The sequence below is a fragment of the Podarcis bocagei genome, assembly GCF_964188305.1.
Source record: "Podarcis bocagei genome assembly, chromosome: 9".
Lineage (NCBI taxonomy): Eukaryota > Metazoa > Chordata > Lepidosauria > Squamata > Lacertidae > Podarcis > Podarcis bocagei.
This window is the reverse complement of record NC_138134.1, coordinates 8,587,681-8,608,324: the sequence shown is the minus strand read 5'-3', so window position 1 is coordinate 8,608,324 and position 20,644 is coordinate 8,587,681. Positions and strand designations below refer to the sequence as shown.

Here is a 20,644-nt window from a genome sequence, read left to right as displayed (position 1 = left end):
ATTTGATTTTACAAATATAAGTTTCTAACAATACAAATGCATATCCATATATAGAGATTGCTGCTCTGAATCTCACGACTTTGCCCCACCCCTTCCATGGGTCCTATTGTCATCATTTACAACTGCATATTGTTCCATAATCTATATCAGGCATCCCTAAACTTGGCCCTCCAGATGTTTTGGGACTACAACTCCCATCATCCCTAGCTAACAGGACCGGTGGTCAGGGATGATGGGAATTGTAGTCCCAAAACATCTGAGGGTCGAGTTTGAGGATGCCTGATCTATATTTTGCATCCATCCATATTATCTATAGTATTTGTTACATTACAAGTGAGATTAAAATTCTGCTAATGTTTACATCTGCTTACAGTGGTCTCTTAAATAAAAATTTTTTAAATCCCATTCTTTTTTGTCCTCTTGGTTCGTGAGCTTTCCAGTCAGCTTTGCCATTTTGGCATAGTCCCATCAGTTTAGCTTGCTTTTCCTCTCTGGTAGGGAATCTTTTCTTCTTTCCATCTCTAAGCAAACCTTCCTGATATCACCCGTAAAATCTGCTTCCACTTCCAGTCTTCACTATCCCTTAAATGGGCAGTCCACTGAGGTTTAGTGCATGGGTAGGCAAACCAAGGCCCGGGGGCGAGATCCGGCCCAATCGCCTTCTAAATCCGGCCCACAGACGGTCCGGGAATCAGCGTGTTTTTACATGAGCAGAATGTGTGCTTTCATTTAAAATGCATCTCTGGGTTATTTGTGGGGCATAGGAATTAGTTTATTCTTCCCCCCCAAAAAAAATATATAGTCCAGCCCCCCACAAGGTCTGAGGGCTCCCTGCTTAAAACGTTTGCTGACCCCTGGTTTACTGCATCTATATATTTCACAGGACAGACATTCTGTTGCCCTACTTTTTATTCCTTTTGTGATTAGCCTCTTGTGTGACCAGTAGAACAATGTAAGAAGTAAACCTGAGCTTTGTGCGTATCAGGAATGCCAGGCCATGTAATCTTAGATAAGTGGGGTGAAAAGAAAGAAAGAAAAATAGAGTAATGGCTAAAAGAAGAGAAAAAGTGAAATTAGGTTGTTGTTTTTAACTAGAGGATGTCATTTTTATAAAAGGCCACCAAAAAACCACAAAGCTGGCATCTGAGCTCCAGTCTCTCCAACTATATTTAAAGAACAGCCCAGGCACCGGGCAACAGAAAACTCAAGACAACAGTTACATTTTGGAAGGCTGAAAATGTTTTACTGCATCTCTTCCTGCTGTGTATATAGATCCAGAACAGGCAGGGAAAATGTATGGAATCTGCAGAAGTTTAAAGATTATTTATAAAGCTTTAATGTGAATTTGTGTAATTGCTGCCAAGCTAGTACATGAACATCAACCACTGTGGACTATGATTATGGGCAATGCCTTTAAGAGCAGTCTGAACATGTAGGCAAATATTCAGTAGATGAAGATTTCCCCATCGATTCATCTCGAGGTCAAGAAAGTCCACGTGGTTGCAGGTAGCAAGACCAGGAGGTTTGTGACTTCCAGGAGGTGAGTTACTTACTTGACATGGCCAATGGGCTGCGTTTGACATGGTGCATAATCAGAAGTTGTTCAGGTCAGATCGAAACTGATCCCGTTTCCCACCAGGTACAGTGGTACCTCGGGTTACAGACGCTTCAGGTTACAGACTCCGCTAGCCCAGAAATAGTACCTCTGGTTAAGAACTTCGCTTCAGGATGAGAACAGAAATTGTGGTGGCGGCGGTGGCAGCGAGAGGCTCCATTAGCTAAAGTGGTACCTCGGGTTAAGAACAGTTTCAGGTTAAGAACAGACCATCAGAATGAATTAAGTTCTTAACCCGAGGTACCATTGTATTTATGCATTACAAATATGAGTATTTCCATCCTACCTTTCTACATTCAGCTTTGAAGATGGATTTTAAAACAATAAAATACAAAAAAAACTAACAGTGAAGGGAACTGCTTCTGCACATAACTGTGGCATTATGGGAAGTCTTGCTTCTTTTCTCTGGCATTCTTGGAAGTCTCACTTATAAGCTTTTCTCTGCTTCTGTACACACTGTACAACCTGTTCCAAAGACCAAGACATTCCCTCATTTCCCTAGACTGCTCAGTTCATCTTAAGTTCATGAAAAACACTATGACCTGTTCTTAATGCATAGCTGACCACATCTATGGAACTCGATTATTATATTCTTTCATGTTATGATCAATCATTAGTAATTGTTTTAGTCATGCTGTATCAATCTTTAGTTATAATTTAATTAGGAGGTTTCATGCCTGTCTAGTTCTGTGCTCCTTTTCCCAGCCTTTAATCTATTGATGATTAATGCCTATATGTAATCCTCGCCTTGTGTTAACCAATCAGCAACAAGTTGCTTTGTGTTTGTATCAACCAATCAGCAACGAGCGCACCTCGGGGCTTGCTCCGAGAGACACCTCTCACATGACACCTGCTACTCGTCTGTCGTGGTTTCATTCCAACATAACAGCACATTCCCACGTTGGGCAAAAGATTCCTGTATTGCAGCTGGTTGGATTAGATGATATTTATGGTCCCTTCCAACTCTACAATTCTATGATTCCATGAAATATGCAGTGGTACCTCTACTTGGGTTCACCTCCAGTTACGTATCTTTCGGGATACGTACGCGGCAAACATGGAAGTATTTTTTCGGTTTTCACCCCGCACGCATGCACAGAAGCGCTCTACCGCCATGCACACATGTGCAGAAGCGGTCCCTCTGGTTGCGGAAACCTTGGGGTCCAACCAGAGCTCCAGAACAGATCCTATCTGCAACTAGAGGCAACGCTGTATACTCAGAGGTAAGCCCCATTAAGTTCAATATGACTTCTGGGTAAATGGTAAAGGGACCCCTGACCATTAGGTTCAATCGTGACAGACTCTGGGGTTGCAGTGCTCATCTCGCTTTATTGGCCAAGAGAGCCAGCGTACAGCTTCCGGGTCATGTGGCCAGCATGACTAAGCCGCTTCTGGCGAACCAGAGCAGCACATGGAAACGCCGTTTACCTTCCCGCCGGAGCGGTACCTATTTATCTACTTGCACTTTGACGTGCTTTCGAACTGCTAGGTTGGCAGGAGCAGGGACTGAGCAATGGGAGCTCACCCCGTCGTAGGGATTTGAACCAGTGACCTTCTGATCGGCAAGCCCTAGGCTCTGTGGTTTAACCCACAGCGCCACCCGTGTCCCTAAAATGGTATATAGATGACTCCAATCCAGTTACTCAGTGGGGATTATTTCCAAGCAAACAAATGTTGTTTTTGTTTTTAAAAAGTCAGAAAAGGATAGTATAAATGTTTACACACGCATACACATACAAAAATTACAACACATACAAAAATGACACCTGTAATCTAGATGTTTCCCTTGAATTGCTGTTAATCTCTTCCTCATGTTGATTACTATTCATGCATGTTTGTCCTGCTTTTAGTTCCTGTTAGCTACTTACCATATAAGTATCTGGAGAGAAAGGTAGGGTATAAATAAGATATATATAAATCTCTGCCTGCTACCTTTCAGAAAGCTTTCTCATTCTTTGGGTTTTCTCCTCTATTTTCTATCCTCCCTCGCACCTTCTCATGACACCTTTTACACAGTTAATGAGTCTGGCTGCTGGAACAGCTCTTTTAGTGCTGACGGCAGATTCCTGCAAGACTAATGGGACAGGAACAACAAACATAAATCAGGACATTTCTCCAAGAATCACTTAACATCTCTCTGCCCAGCCCCATCCACTGCATGTTTTATGCTGCCAAGACGAACACATAACTTTTAGTACACGATTTAGCAGCAGGGAATGAACAGCCTCACCAAAGACTTTAAAGGTGTGTGCCTTTGCATGTGAGAGTTCAGGAAGATTCAGATCTATCAGTGCTGGGTGCTTCTAGGCAGGATTTTAATCTGCACATGGGCCATTAGTTTTGGGGATTGTTGTTGTTTTTTACTTGCTGGATTTTCCCTAGAAAATCCCAGCCCTTTCCACATATTTCTGGACCGTCTTGAGGGGCTGGGAGCTGGGGGTACTGTCATACAGTGGTTCCGCTCCTTCCTCCTGGGCCGTGTTCAGAAAGTGGTGGTGAGGGATGACTGTTCAGACCCCTGGGCTCTCACTTGTGGGGTGCCTCAGGGTTCTGTCCTCTCCCCCATGCTTTTCAACATCTACATTAAGCCGCTGGGAGAGATCATCAGGGGGTTTGGGCTGGGTGTTCATCAGTATGCGGATGATACCCAGCTCTACCTCTCTTTTAAATCAGAACCAGTGAAGGCAGTGAAGGTCCTGCGTGAGTGTCTGGAGGCGGTTGGAGGATGGATGGCGGCTAACAGATTGAGGTTGAATCCTGACAAGACAGAAGTACTGTTTTTGGGGAACAGGAGGCAGGCAGGTGTGGAGGATTCCCTGGTCCTGAATGGGGTAACTGTGCCCCTTAAGGACCAGGTGCGCAGCCTGGGAGTCATTTTGGACTCACAGCTGTCCATGGAGGCACAGGTCAAATCTGTGTCCAGGGCAGCTGTTTACCAGCTCCATCTGGTACGCAGGCTGAGACCCTATCTGCCTGCGGACTGTCTCGCCAGAGTGGTGCATGCTCTGGTTATCTCCCGCTTGGACTACTGCAATGCACTCTACGTGGGGCTACCTTTGAAGGTGACTCGGAAACTACAACTAATCCAGAATGCGGCAGCTAGACTGGTGACTGGGGGCGGCCGCCGAGCCCATATAACACCGGTCTTGAAAGACCTACATTGGCTCCCAGTACGTTTCCGAGCACAATTCAAAGTGTTGGTGCTGACCTTTAAAGCCCTAACCGGCCTCGGTCCAGTATACCTGAAGGAGCGTCTCCACCCCCATCATTCTGCCCGGACGCTGAGGCCCAGTGCCGAGGGCCTTCTGGCGGTTCCCTCATTGCGAGAAGCAAAGCTACAGGGAAGCAGGCAGAGGGCCTTCTCGGTAGTGGCGCCCGCCCTGTGGAACGCCCTTCCAGCAGATGTCAAAGCGATAAACAACTACCTGACATTCAGAAGACATCTTAAGTTCAGGGAAGTTTTTAACGTGTGATATTTTACTGTATTTTTGGTTTTTATGGAAGCCGCCCAGAGTGGCTGGGGAGGCCCAGCCAGATGGGCGGGGTATAAATAAATAAATAATAATAATAATAATAATAATAATAATAATAATAATAATAATTATTATTATTATTATTATTATTATTCTCATTTTCTTTATACAGTCATACCTCAGGTTAAATGTGCTTCAGGTTGAGCTTTTCCTAGTTACTCTCCGTGGCGACCCAGAAGTAACGGAGCATGTTACTTCTGAGTTCCACCGCTCGCACATGCGCAGATGCGCAAAATGACGTCATGCGCGGAAGCGGCAAAACATGACCCGCGCAGACGCGTCTTACGTTCTATTCAGGATGTGAATGGGGCTCTGGAATGGATCCCGTTCACATCCAGAGGTATATTTCCAGGTATATGGTGATGCTCAAAAGAGCCAGTCATAGCATCAAAGCCTTCCCTGAAGTGTGACTTTGCCATTTGATAATGTATCATGTTACAAAAGTCAGGTGCCAGCCCCTCTCTCTGCCGAGCAGTAGCAAGAGCCATGGGGTACCAGGCACCCACACAGGGTCTGTCTCCCTTTGGAGAAAGGAATACATGGAGGAGACTGTCATGAAATATGGTTTATTCACCTATTTACACCCTCAGTCTGCATGGAGGGAGTACAGATCTTACAGCAAGGTCGTTTCAAGAGGGACTTGCCGCCAGCTTCCCCCAAAATGGATCTCGGCTCTTCCTCCTGCTTCTCCTTCCCAGCACCCTTGCTTTAAAATGCCCTTTTTCTGTCCCCATCACCTTAGTAACATCTGACTCCCCAAGCCAAAGGATTCCTCCTCTATGGCCTGCCAGCACCTTTTGTCATGTTAACAGGTTTGCTCTTCACTAAGCCAGCCAGGCTGGTTTCCATAAGCCAGGCCAGGAATTCCCTGTCTGACAGAGCTCTGCAGCTTGTATACCAGTGGCATAGCGGGGAGTGGGGGCTGTCACCCCGGGCAGATTTGGGGGAGGTGGTGCCACCAGGTGCCCCCACAACAGGCTCCCATTGGGCAGGCTCCAGTGTGTGAAGCTCTGATCTGGGAGCGCAGTGGAGAAGAGTCAGCAGCAGAGAGCTGCTGCCCCTCTTCTTGGCTGGACTGCGGTGAGGGGCAACGGGCTCTGTCTCTGCCCTGCCCCACCTTGGGGATGTGCCATGCACATTTGCACGGGCACTAGAAGCATGCGCTCCGCCACTGGCTTGTACTTAAATCCATATCCCCAAATCCTAGCATTTATTAATTTCTAGGGTTGGGGGGGGTCCCTCCTTAAGTCTATAAAACCACTGTGTTTGTATAATGTGGTGTTTTAAAGATTTGTTTTTATATTGGCTGCGTGTATATTTATTTCTGGGAGGGACGCGGGTGGCGCTGTGGGTTAAACCACAGAGCCCAGGACTTGCTGATCAGAGGGTCGGCGGTTCGAATCCCCGCGACGGGGTGAGCTCCCGTTGCTCTGTCCCTGCTCCTGCCAACCTAGCAGTTCAAAAGCACATCAAAGTGCAAGTAGATAAATAGGTACTGCTCTGGTGGGAAGGTAAACGGCGTTTCCGTGCGCTGCTCTGGTTCTCCAGAAGCGGCTTAGTCATGCTGGCCACGTGACCTGGAAGCTGTATGCCGGCTCCCTCGGCCAATAAAGCGAGATGAGCGCCGCAACCCCAGAGTCGACCAAACAAGCAGGATGAGTGCATCCAGAACGTACATCCTACCTGGCCCTCAGTCCAGGCCAACACATCTTGAGGACTAGAGAGGTCAACACAGCTCAGCAGTCATGTATTGTTGATGCCTAGGACTAGGAAAGCAGTAAAGTTCTTACATCACAATCTAGTATATGATTTATGAGTTGCATTCCACTGAGTGGGTTTGTGGACATGCCTTGGTTTCATCCTGGAGGTAATTCTTAAAACCAACAGATCCTGAGCAGAGAGGCTTCTAAAATACAGTGGTACCTCGGGTTACAGACGCTTCAGGTTACAGACTCTGCTAACCCAGAAATAGTACCTCGGGTTAAGAACTTTGCTTCAGGATGAGCGCAGCAGCAGCAGCGCAGAGGCAGCAGGAGGCCCCATTAGTTAAAGTGGTACCTCAGGTTAAGAACAGTTTCAGGTTAAGAATGGACCTCCAGAACAAATTAAGTTCTTAACCCACTATATATCCAAACAGACAAAAGATGACAAACCAGCGAAGGACACATTTTACAACACACTAAAAAAACCAGAATTGAGACAGCGGTGAGAGAACGAATGACAGTAAAAGCAGGATCCGTTTCTCCAAGTTGTTTTTAATGTTAAAAATGAAGTGAACTCATGAACCCCAGCTCAGGAGACTCATTCCTCGGCTTCAAGGAATAGATGCTATCATTTCTGCCTCTGTGCTAGCAAACTGCACTTCTAATTTTTTTTTTTGACAGAAATAATAATAATAATAATAATAATAATAATAATAATAATAATAATAATAATAATGATGTGTGTGGGAAATTAGGCTGGTGCTGCCATTTCCCATCACTATGCTGCTGGTGCAGAAACTACAGGAAGTGTGCAGTGAAGGGCAGGTTGGATTAACTGAGGGGCAGGGAGGGCCCAACGTCATCACCAGCACAGCCCACTGGGCAGACAGGTTTAAACCTTCCCAAACCAGTAAGCATGAACTGGAAGAAAACAGCTGACTGCTTCTCAGCTGATCTGATGGTGGGGTGGCTTTCTCAGTGGCGTAGCGTGGGGGTGCAGGGGGGGCCGGCCGCACCGGGCGCAACATCTGGGGGTTAGGGTTAGGGGGCGCAAATCCACGGGTTAGGGGGCGCAAATCCACGGGTTAGGGGGCGCAAATTACTTGCCTTGCCCCGGGTGCTGACAACCCACGCTACGCCACTGGGCTTTCTGCCTGTTGTGTGAGGCCCCATTAGTTAAAGTGGTACCTCAGGTTAAGAACAGTTTCAGGTTAAGAATGGACCTCCAGAACAAATTAAGTTCTTAACCCACTATATATCCAAACAGACAAAAGATGACAAACCAGCGAAGGACACATTTTACAACACACTAAAAAAACCAGAATTGAGACAGCGGTGAGAGAACGAATGACAGTAAAAGCAGGATCCGTTTCTCCAAGTTGTTTTTAATGTTAAAAATGAAGTGAACTCATGAACCCCAGCTCAGGAGACTCATTCCTCGGCTTCAAGGAATAGATGCTATCATTTCTGCCTCTGTGCTAGCAAACTGCACTTCTAATTTTTTTTTTTGACAGAAATAATAATAATAATAATAATAATAATAATAATAATAATAATAATAATAATAATGATGTGTGTGGGAAATTAGGCTGGTGCTGCCATTTCCCATCACTATGCTGCTGGTGCAGAAACTACAGGAAGTGTGCAGTGAAGGGCAGGTTGGATTAACTGAGGGGCAGGGAGGGCCCAACGTCATCACCAGCACAGCCCACTGGGCAGACAGGTTTAAACCTTCCCAAACCAGTAAGCATGAACTGGAAGAAAACAGCTGACTGCTTCTCAGCTGATCTGATGGTGGGGTGGCTTTCTCAGTGGCGTAGCGTGGGGGTGCAGGGGGGGCCGGCCGCACCGGGCGCAACATCTGGGGGTTAGGGTTAGGGGGCGCAAATCCACGGGTTAGGGGGCGCAAATCCACGGGTTAGGGGGCGCAAATTACTTGCCTTGCCCCGGGTGCTGACAACCCACGCTACGCCACTGGGCTTTCTGCCTGTTGTGTGGGGCAAGGAGCTTTAAACCCAGCGTGAGACAAAGGGAAGCAATGAGCATGTGCATGGCTTTTATTTTGATGCCGTTTGCTTAATGGACAGCAGCCATGTGGAATCTTCACTGCAGCAACACCACTTAGCATCAACCACTACTATTCACCATATTGGTACGGATCATCTGATATAGGCTTTCATCCTGCTTTAAATCTCGCTGCCCTGCCCAGGGATGAAAATATCCCGCTTCTCAGCTGAGCTGAACAGCTTGGGGAGGGGCACCGACTTGGCCCCATCCCCTACGGATCTGGCCCGGCCACTGCTGGAGTGTGACCCCATGATCTTTCTTCCCAAGTAATCTCATCCTTCAGATGAAATGTCTTCCTGTCCCTTTCTAAAGAAGAGCACCCCTGCCCAGGATCTGAGCCATTGCTTCTAATTGGCAACATGCAGAATTATTTAATTCTGTTTCCGCCAATTTGACAGCAGTCGTTGAATAATTGAGCAACATCTGGGTTCATTAGCGCTCCTCTAGGAGGAAGGATTATGGAAGACCGTTTTCTCTGGCTAAAAAGAAAAGAGAAGAGTTGATATTACAGTGGTACCTCGGGTTACATATGCTTCAGGTTACAGACTCCGCTAACCCAGAAATAGTACCTCGGGTTAAGAACTTTGCTTCAGGATGAGAACAGAAATCGGGCTCCAGCGGTGCAGCGGCAGCAGGAGGCCCCATTAGCTAAAGTGGTGCTTCAGGTTAAGAACAGTTTCAGGTTAAGAACAGACCTCCAGAACAAATTAAGTACGTAACCAGAGGTACCACTGTACATAGAAATCACAGGAAGTAATAAGAAACTCCCTCATAGGAGTGTCTTAACAACCAATATAGCTTTGGGGTGTTTGTTTGCTCAGTTCCCAGAATATGTTTTGCTGTTGCATATTTATCTGGAATGTTCCCAGACTCAGCACGGATACTCCTGTTATTTTTAAGACTGCAGTCTTCAAATATCACCTAGCAATGAGCATGTGCATGGCTTTTATTTTGATGCCGTTTGCTTAATGGACAGCAGCCATGTGGAATCTTCACTGCAGCAACACCACTTAGCATCAACCACCCAACCCCAGAGGGTGCTCTGTTTCAGCAGCTGCCCCATGGCTCTTGAGCTGTCTTAGGGGTAATTCCAGAAATTCTGCTCACCTCCCTGATAAAGGAGGATCGTGAACTATTTCAATATGTTACGGCTGTAGCTAGGATCCTCGTGGCTCAAAAGTGGAAATTACAGGAGACCCCAACAGTATTGGAGTGGCAGACTAAATTTTTTGAGTATGCAGAATTAGCTAAAATGACTTATAAAATTCGAGACCAAAAAGGGACAAAGTTTGAAGAAGAGTGGGGTAAATTTGTTGCATATATAAGAATTAACTGTAGAAGTCTAAAAACTGTAGTAGGGTTAACATAAATCCTGTGATGTGTATAGAAGGTAAATAAGAATCTACAAGAGAAGTTATAAACTAAGAACACTGAAGCAGGGAAGGAAGGAAGTCTGGGCGTGAATTTACGCAGTGTAAATAAGATGATATAATATGATGATCGTAAAAGATTAAGTTTTATTTATGTTTGTGGAAAAAACCAATAAAAATATTGGGGGGGGGGGGGACAACAGAAATTCTGCTCACCTCCCATGAACCCCTTCCATTATCTCACTTCTGCCCATGTGCACATTGTGTATCATTATGTCGCTGGACTTAGTTGTTGTATCAGTTTCCTGACTCTGTTCTGTTCTCATTTGGGAAAGATAAAGTTTTTATTTGGTTTCCTGACTGGTGTGCCAAAGCCTTCTATGGCATGTGCCCCCTTTGGGAAGGCATGTGTGGACTAGGACCAGGCGATATCTGGTTTTCTGCATTGCAATATATCACCAGCTAAACATTGTGATATATCACAATGTCTGAAACAAGGATGGAGCTATGTAGAGACATTGGCTGGCTTCACAGTTTCCCCCTCATTGTGTTTTTGCATAGCATACACATACATACATCATGATTTGCAATATATTGCCAGGTCAAAAATTATGAAACTGATATTGCAATATAGACCTCAGATCGGTTTTGGATGATATATTGATATATTGCTCAGCCCTAGTGTGGACATCTCTTGCTCTGCATGCAGAGACTTTTCAGATGTGTTTTTGTCTTCCTCCCTCAGCTCAGGGCTTATCCACTTTTCCTCTTGTTCTGTTGCTTCCCCCATCCCCGGGGAAAACTGCTCTTGAGCACTCAGTCAGAGCAAACGGCAAATCAGAGAATACCATTTGTTCCAATCTACTGCTAAAGAGGTTTTCCCTCGGAAAGGGGAAAACCTCTTGGACCCCTGCCTAGAAAGTGTGTCAGTAAAGAGCACAGACCTGTGCTTTTTAGACACAGCCCGAATGGAAGTGTGGACAAGCGCTCCGGCCTGCTTTGCATCAGTGCATAAAAAGGTAAAGGGACCCTTGACCATTAGGTCCAGTCGTGGCCGACTCTGGGGTTGCAGCGCTCATCTCGCTTTATTGGCCGAGGGAGCCGGTGTACAGCGTCTGGGTCATGTGGCCAGCATGACTAAGCTCCTTCTGGTGAACCAGAGTAGCGCACGGAAACGCCGTTTACCTTCCCGCCGGAGCAGTACTTATTTATCTACTTGCACTTTGACGTGCTTTTGAACTGCTAGGTTGGCAGAAGCAGGGACCGAGCAATGGGTGACCACCCCGTTGCGGGGATTCGAACCGCCAACCTTCTGATCGGAAAGTCCTAGGCTCTCTGGTTTAACCCACAGCGCCACCCGCATAGGCAATATGAAAACCATCGTTGATGCCTGGAAGGGAAAGGAGAGGGGGAAATGGCTTCAAGGAGAGGAGACAGATAATTTTCACCACTATCTCTTGATGTGCGGTCTTGGTGTCTGGGCGTGTGCATAACCGGCTTGGCCTCAATACTCCTAGAGGCTGTCGTTTAGCCTGCGTATTCAAGTCAAGTAATATTAAGCTGTTTGCACTGATAGACTTAGCTGTTGCAGGTTGTAGACAGCAGGATTTTGGATCATTCTTCAAGTTCATGCATCTTCCTCAGCTGCCTGCAGACTCTCTAATGTGATTTTTTTTATTTTATTTAATAGCCAGTCATTTTTATAATTTATCTGTCCTGCTTTTAATAGCGTTTCATTTATTTATTTCATCTATTTATTTTTCATTTATTAATATATGAAATATATTTCATATATTTATTTTCATTTATTTATTGCTCCCATATTGTTTTATGAGAGGATAAAGGTAAAGGTAAAGGGACCCATGACCATTAGGTCCAGTCGTGACCGACTTTGGGGTCGCGGCGCTCATCTTGCTTTATTGGCCGAGGGAGCCGGTGTACAGCTTCCGGGTCATGTGGCCAGCATGACGAAGCCGCTTCTGGCGAACCAGAGCAGCGCACGGAAACGCCGTTTACCTTCCCGCCGGAGCGGTACCTATTTATCTACTTGCACTTTGACGTGCTTTCGAACTGCTAGGTTGGCAGGAGCAGGGACCGAGCAACGGGAGCTCACCCTGTCGCAGGGATTCGAACCGCCGACCTTCTGATTGGCAAGTCCTGGGCTCTGTGGTTTAACCCACAGCACCACCCGCGTTCCTTATGAGAGGGTAGTACAGTATATAACTACTTTTAAAGGTAAAGGTACCCCTGCCTGTACGGGCCAGTCGTGTCCGACTCTGGGGTTGCGTGCTCATCTCGCTTAAGAGGCCGGGAGCCAGCGCTGTCCGAAGACACTTCCGGGTCACGAAGCTGCTCTGGCAAGCCAGCACCAGCGCAGCGCACGGAAACGCCGTTTACCTTCCTGCCAGAGCGGTACCTATTTATCTACTTGCACTTTGACGTGCGTTCGAACTGCTAGGTTGGCAGGAGCAGGGACTGAGCAACGGGAGCTCACCCTGTCGTGGGGATTCGAACCGCCGACCATGCGATCGGCAAGTCCTAGGCACTGAGGTTTTACCCACAGCGCCACCCGCGTCCTACTGTAACTACTTTTACAAATAAATAAGTAATGGGACCTACAAGCATGGCAATGTAAATTGAGCCAGCCTATTTAATTCATAGAATTGTAGAGGCGGAAGGTATCCCAAGGGTCATCTAGACCAACCTCCTTCAATGCAGGAAGCATCATTCATCCCATTTGTTTCTCCCGCAGAGAAGAGAATGCACAAGCAGGGCCTGTTCCTCTGTAGGGCCATGCGATAAATTGTCATATTGTTGAATACCGGTATTGAAATAGCATTGTGATAAGTGTTTCAACAAGGCAGTATACAGTGGTACCTCGGGTTACAGACGCTTCAGGTCACAGACTCTGCTAACCCAGAAATAGTGCCTCGGGTTAAGAACTTTGCTTCAGGATGAGAACAGAAATTGTGCTCTGACGGCGCAGCCCAGTTTTGTAGTTAACATTTGGCAAGGTGGCTTTTGCTTGTTTCTCAAGCTCCTCAACATCTTCTCTAATTTTCCTTTAAAAAATCCAGAAGTGAACTGTACAAACTTGCACAAGAACTCAATACAGTGGTATCTCAGGTTACATACGCTTCAGGTTGCATACGCTTCAGGTTACAGACTCCGCTAACCCAGAAATAGTGCTTCAGGTTAAGAACTTTGCTTCAGGTTGAGAACAGAAATTGCACGGCAGCAGCCGGAGGCCCCATTAGCTGAAGTGGTGCTTCAGTTTAAGAACAGTTTCAGGTTAAGAAAAGACCTCCGGAACGAATTAAGTTCTTAACTCGAGGTACCACTGTATTGGTGAACAAAAGGTTGAGACTTGACAGCGTCCCAGGGGGAAGCTAATGTTGTAAGCCAAAAATAGCTTATCTTCTGAGTTTAAGCCAATAAAACTTAGAGACAAGAGGAGTTAAGAGTCCATTGTTGTTTATTGCAAAGCAACTGGTTACAGTCAAATCTTTTTGCAAAACTGCAACATCGCCCAAGGGCGGTGGTATTTATAACATTTCAAACAAAGGATTTCAATTTTCACCAATCATGTACATCATTACCTCATTTCATGTTTAATACACATGCACAATAAGCGTTAGCAATTTCTGTTGATTCAGCTCTGATTCCCACTGCTTGTTACATTGTGTTAGTATGCATGTTGGGAACTTGTGTTACATGTAGCCGTTTGTACCATGTAGCAACAGGTTACCATAACTTCTCTATTAGAAGCACACTCAAGGATTTATAGGGGTTCACATTATCATATTTATTGTGGCCCTTTGGGCCACCACCACACTACTTCCTTACATTTAATGCTCTCTGCCACCACAGGTGGTGCTGTGGGTTAAACCACAGAGCCTAGGATTTGCCGATCAGAAGGTCGGCGGTTCGAATCCCTGCGAAAGGGTGAGCTCCGGTTGCTCGGTCCCTGCTCCTGCCAACCTAGCAGTTCAAAAGCACATCGAGTGCAAGTAGATAAATAGGTACCGCTCCGGCGGGAAGGTAAACAGCGTTTCTGTGCAATGCTTTGGTTCGCCAGAAGCGGCTTAGTCATGCTGGCCACATGACCCGGAAGCTGTATGCCGGCTCCCTTGGCCAATAAAGCCAGATGAGCGCCACAACCCCAGAGTCGGCCACGACTGGACCTAATGGTCAGGGGTCCCTTTACCTTTACCAACACAGGGAGCCTCGCCAAGGCCCTCTGCTGCTGCAGGGAAGTGCGGTTCATCCTCCACCACTGCAGGGAGGTTCAGCAAGACTCTCTGCCACTGCGGGAAGGCGCAACAAGCCTTCTGCTGCTGTGGGGAAGCGCAGTGCGCTCTCCTCCGCTGTGGGGAGGTGCAGCAATGCCCTCTGCTGCTGTGGGGAAGCATGGTGCACCCTCCACCGCTATGGGGAGGCATGGCAGGGCTGTCTGCTGCCACAAGGAATCATGACTCACCCTCCGCCACTGCGGGGAGTTATAGTGGGACCCTCTGCCGCCGCGGGGAGATCCAGCAAGGCCCTCCCCCGCCGCAGATATTTTTCGCGAGACACCATGATACAGTCATACCTCATGTTATGTCCGCTTCAAAATGGCATCACGCGTATGCAGAGAAGCGGCAAATCGCAACCCGCGCATGCGCAGACGCGCCGCTGCGGGTTGCGCTCTTTTCATGTTGCAAACGGGCCTCCAGAATGGATCCCATTTGCAACCAGAGGTACCACTGTATTTAGCTGGTAGTATATTGTGATGTTGAAAACCAAATCGGCCAGCCCTACTCCTGTAGCCATGTTAGCGGGGATTTTTTTTTGGGGGGGGGGGGTTGGATCTTACCCTGCTACCAGACCAGGCAGCCCTGCAGGGGGGGGGGGAATGCTGCCAGGAGAATCGGGGGGGAGAGTCTGCAGGGTATCAGGGCAGCAAATGATGAACACCTACCCCACTGAACACCTGATACACACAGCAGCAGAAAAGATGCATCTTTTGCCACTGTGCTGTTGGGGTAATCAGATGTTTGGTGTGGGTAGTGCGGTAGGAAAAGACACAAAAGGCCCAGCTAATTTCAAACGCCGTCCTGGAGGAATTTATGTGTGCTTGATCCAGGTGAATACAAGTAGGACCAGTGCTTTTTTGGGGGGGGCAGGGGTACGCATTCCTCTTAACATTTTTTGGATCTAGGTTTGGCCTCATTAAGGGGCAGCATTTCAATATGAGTAGGAAAATGAGAGTACCCCTAAACATTTTTAAAGGGGAAAAAGCACTTTGTAGGACCCTATAGCCATCTGTAACGTCTGTGTCACTGATGAGAAATCTGTGAAAACAGAGAAATGGCATCATTCTCATGGCTTGGCAGAACCCACAGCTTAAGCTTGCTAAATTTTCAGTGTCCCCATACTGTGGTTAATCTTTGTGGGGGTATGGTGACTATTATTCTGGTCCCAACTTCCATGCCTTACACATAACCAGAAAGAAGTAATCTGCCACATACATTTGAAGAAAAAGCTTAAATGGTTTTGCCTCTGAGCATTCATTAGAAACATCTCATTTGCTCCCCGCCCCCCATTCCCAATCTTTACTATTGGTCCTTGCCCTTATTGCCTATTAATCCCTTCAGTTGTCACCGCTTGGGGCACACAAGTGTCCCCGAACTTTTTAAAAATGCATAAACTGCAATGCAAGCCATGTTTTGTTGGAAGTAAATCCAATCCCCACACAGCAGAGAGGCCCAACTGGCTTGGACCAGAAATTTAGTGGCACCAGCAGACCGCAGAGAATTCTTCTAGCAGAGATTTGACATCCTTTAGACTTTCAGGCATCTCTTGAAGATTTTTTAAATGCAAACAGGCCTACGCAACTGTTTAACATTTCCTTGTGCATTCTATCATTCGAACAACAAAATGCTTCTATATTGCTGTTTTGCCGATTTCACAGGGTCCCCGGACATTTCATCGTCTATTAATCCCTGTGCCACCACTTTATTTCACTCTGCCACCACCCAGGCCCTACCTGGTACAATACTGAGTTCAGTCAGGGTTAAATTGGAACATAAACTTCTGTTTATTTATTGCAGTTTAACAAGCCTGTGGTTTCATAAACAGTACCAGTCAGTTACAATCATGGGGGGCCTATCCAGACCTACAATTTCCGCTACCTGCTCTCACTCACTAAACCACCTCTCAGATATTTACTCGTCTTCCTAGCTCCTAACTGTTCCTGACTCAGCTTATTTCGCTACACTAACTCAACCTACCCCCAGACTCTATCCCAATTCACTCCCACTCCAACCAACCACCCAACTCCCAATGAACTCTCCCCCTTCGCTCCTCCCAGAGCTGGTTTTATAGTCCCTCTGACTCCACCCCCTGGGTTCTGATTGGGTAACCTGTTTAACTATTTCACCTCCAGCACTCTCATATGTTACTGTCACAGCTGTATACTAGCTTGATACTTTATGAGAGGGCAGTATCTAAACACTTTAATAAATAAATATAGATAAATTTGGTTGAGTAGAGGTTGCTCCCAGTCAAGTGTGCTCTGGATTACTTAGAAGTAAAACCATGGAACTTTCACTATCATATATTAACAGGTCACACACACACCCTTTATGTGTCAGTTTGCATTCCTTGGTGCAGAAAGTATTGATCTGATGTGTGGAGATCTTTCCTATTCTGATTAATACAAGAGGATTCTAGAAGCTACTAGAAGTTTCTGTGTGAGAGAAGCAGGCAGAAGCTTCATGACTGTTTGGGTTATACCTTCCGGGAAGCTGGTTTGAACTGGTTCTCTTATCTCTTCCAATTAAGGTCATGCTGACTATAAATAGGGTCTTACTTTCTCTCTCTCTTTCTTCTGGTGTGGTGTTCTGTACATAGTATTAAGGTTTAGTCTTGTTATAAATTTATAAGTTTTTGTAAGTGCTACAACTGGATTTTTATGGACTGTGCCAATCCTGAATGTATTTGGATTTGTGACCACTATGCTCATTCGCCTTCAGCACAAGTAAAGCTCTGCTGGATAATAATAATAATCATAATAATCATAATAATAATAATAATATTTTTTATTTATACCCCACCCTCCCCAGCCAAGGCCGGGCTCAGGGCAGCTAACAAGCAATAATAAAAACAAGCTGAATGAATACAACTTAAAAAAACAAAATTAAAATACATTAAAATATTGAAACGTTAAAATATTAAAATGTAGCCTCATCGCAGGAGGAGAAAGGAAAAGAAAAAGAGAGGGAGGGAATCAAATTGGCTCCAAGCCAAAGGCCAGGCGGAACAACTCTGTCTTACAGGCCCTGCGGAAAGAAATCAGATCCTGCAGGGCCCTGGTCTCATGAGGCAGAGCGTTCCACCAGGATGGAGCCAATGTTGAGAAGGCCCTGGCTCTGGTTGAGGCTAATCTAACTTCCTTAGAGCCCGGGACCACTAGGGTGTTGCTACTCTTGCCTCTGGTCTAATTTTGGAAACTCGTCTATGTGTTTAAGTTTTTCCTCCACACGTATGACATTACATTGTTCTTTCCTTTTGGGTGCAGGTGATCTATGCCTTGAACACTAAAAATGATGAGCATGAGGCCAGCATCCAAGCTCTCAAAGAGGCCCACCAAGAAGAGGTTCAGCACATCCTCGATGAGACAAGGGAAACTCTCCTCCAGTACAAAAGCAAAGTGGAGGAAGCAGAGGCGCTCCAGAAGTACATCCAGACCCTTGAAGAAACCTTGGAAAAACACAGGAAGCTGAAAGAGGTGGTACCTTCAGAATTCACCATGTGCAAAAGGAAGATAGGAGAGAGGGAACCACAAAGAGAGGACAATCTCGTAGATCAGAAGGTGGTCCTCCCCAAGCAGATGGCACACACGAAGCTCAGCTTCGAAAATGGAATCCAGCCTTCAAGTGAGGAATCCAATGAGCTTGTCAACAAACATTGGGCATTTGCAGGAGACATGCTGGATTGCAAGGAGGAGTTAAGCGAAATGGCCAGCGTGGAAACGCAGGCAGCGCACCTCAAGTGGGAGAACCAGAAACTCGCCAGTGAATTTGCCGAGAAAGTCAGGCAGCTCCAAGCCTCCCACGAGAGGGAGAAAGAAACTTGGAGAAAAACCATGCAGCAGTCCCTGGCTGATTCGTACAAAGAATGGCAGCAAAGGGAACTGGAGCAGAGGAAAAATTACCAGGCCCAAGAAGCTGCCTCCCAGCAGCAGGTGAAGAAACTGGAGGCTGACCTGGTGGCAAAAGGCCAGCGAATCTGTGAAATGAATAAGTGTTGCCAGAAGCAGAAGGAGAAGATGCAGGTAGGGCCATAACACTAGAGCAAGTGAATAAAGCTTTTTCTTGCTTTGCACCTTGAGACGTCAAGTCATCAGCATGCTTCTAAATCTATGAAATGAGTTCCTGGCAGCCAATAATATAATAATAATAATAAAAAATTTTATTTACCGTATTTTTCGTCCCATAGGACGCACCGGCCCATAGGACGCACCTAGATTTGGGGGGGGGAATAAGGGGGGGGAATTTATTTCCCACCCCCAGGCGCGGGGCTGGGGTGGGGGAAGCCCGAGCTTCCCCCCACCCCAGCCCCCAGAACAGGAAGCTCTCCGCAAGCAGTGGGAGAGCTTCGCAAAGTCGCACAGCTCTCCCACTGCTTGCGGAGACCTGCGTGCAGCCCAGAAGCCTGGGGGGCGCTGAGCTTCACGCAGCTCTCCCATCGCTTGCAGAGAGCTTGCTGAAGCCTGCATTCACCCCGTAGGACGCACACACATTTCCCCTTCATTTTTGGAGGGGGAAAAGTGCATCCTATAGGGCGAAAAATATGGTATATCCTGCCTTCCGCAGCCGAAGCCGGACTCAGGGCAGCTAACAGCAATAAAATAGTACAACATACTAAACATACTTGGCCAAGGATGGCCAAGAGTGAAAATTAATGAGGGGACTGTGTGCAGCTCTCACCAGAGCCATTCAAAGCAAATGGCTGCCGTTTAGGGAAAATATATATAAAATACTACATTTGAGGAGACCAATACAGTGGTACCTCGGGTTAAGAACTTAATTCGTTCTGGAGGTCTGTTCTTAACCTGAAACTGTTCTTAACCTGAGGTACCACTTTAGCTAATGGGGCCTCCTGCTGCCGTCGCGCCACCGGAGCACGATTTCTGTTCTTATCCTAAAGCAAAGTTCTTAACCCGAGGTAATATTTCTGGGTTAGTGGAATCTGTAACCTGAAGCGTATGTAACCCGAGGTACCACTGTATAGCAAAGGCAAAGCTTGCGCACCGTCCATGACACTGGTTGGCTTAACCTGAGCTTTGATTTCCCTTTCTGAAGGGGGCAGTTTTTTAAAAGTTCTCTCCCCCACCAAAAGAAAACTGATGGAGCTGAGCTAAGGAGGGCAATGCAAAGCTAAGTCCAGTGGCAGCACCTGAGACCTTTGGGTTTCGTCATACCATCAGGACCCATCAGAACTGGCACCCATCCAGGGCCCTTTGCAGTGGGTGACTGAGAGCCGCCATTTTAATGCCTCACAAGTGCCCCACTGGGTATCCCAAGGCATTGTAGGAAATTAAAAACAGCAGCTTGTAGCAACAGTTTGCTGCTGTCAGGTAAGCACGCAGTCAGGGGAGCAGCAGAATGGGGCCCCCCTGGAACCCATTGCTGTCCATGGCTGCCTCCATCCTAAACGCATCTTCTGGATTGTGAGGGGCATTTTCTCTCCTGTGGTCAGGGTGAGGTAACAGGAGGCAGGACCTCAGTTTCTCCAGCAGAGGCAATGGGCAGGAAGGGGGCAGGAGATGGACAGAAGGAAAAGCTGTAAGCCCATACCTCTTTGCTGCCCCATTCATCTTCAGCTATGGCTGTTGTAGCATGAGGAGTTGAGAGCAGAACCAGGACAGCTTCTCTGCTAGAGTAGAAAGTGCAGCCAAGCTACGTTTGTGTGTAGCTTGTAATTGCCTCTCCCTTTTTTACTCTTAGCAGTTACCGGCATGCCAAATTGGACAACCTTTACAGGAAACGCGGCACAAGGGGAAGGCAGGTTTATTTCATCTCTCTCCGGAATTATTGGAATCAGTAATCCCCTATGCAGCTAGAATGACATGGGGGGGGGGATTCCTATTGGTGTCCATGGGAAGGTTTTTTTCCTAAGGATTGTAGCCAAATTAGGATGGGGACTGGAATTTCCTTCTGATCGTGCTGTGGAGGGAAGAGGTAAGCTTACATGTTGCATTTCTGTCACACCTATAATTGATAAAAGTTCATTTGTTTTTAAAGAAGAGTTACCGTATTTTTCGCTCTACAAGACGCACCAGACCACAAGACGCACCTAGTTTTTGGAGGA

At 46.7% G+C, this 20,644-nt stretch overlaps 1 protein-coding gene across 2 annotated transcripts in view; it reads left to right on the top strand.

The window, feature by feature from the left end:
- Positions 1–20,644, top strand: part of FAM184B (family with sequence similarity 184 member B) — a 77,469-nt gene that overhangs the window by 13,597 nt on the left and 43,228 nt on the right. For both annotated transcript variants that reach the window (XM_081207623.1, XM_081207622.1), the window contains exon 2: positions 17,850–18,605. In XM_081207623.1, coding sequence (XP_081063749.1) covers positions 17,850–18,605 — 756 coding nt within the window. The remainder of the gene's footprint in view (positions 1–17,849; positions 18,606–20,644) is intronic.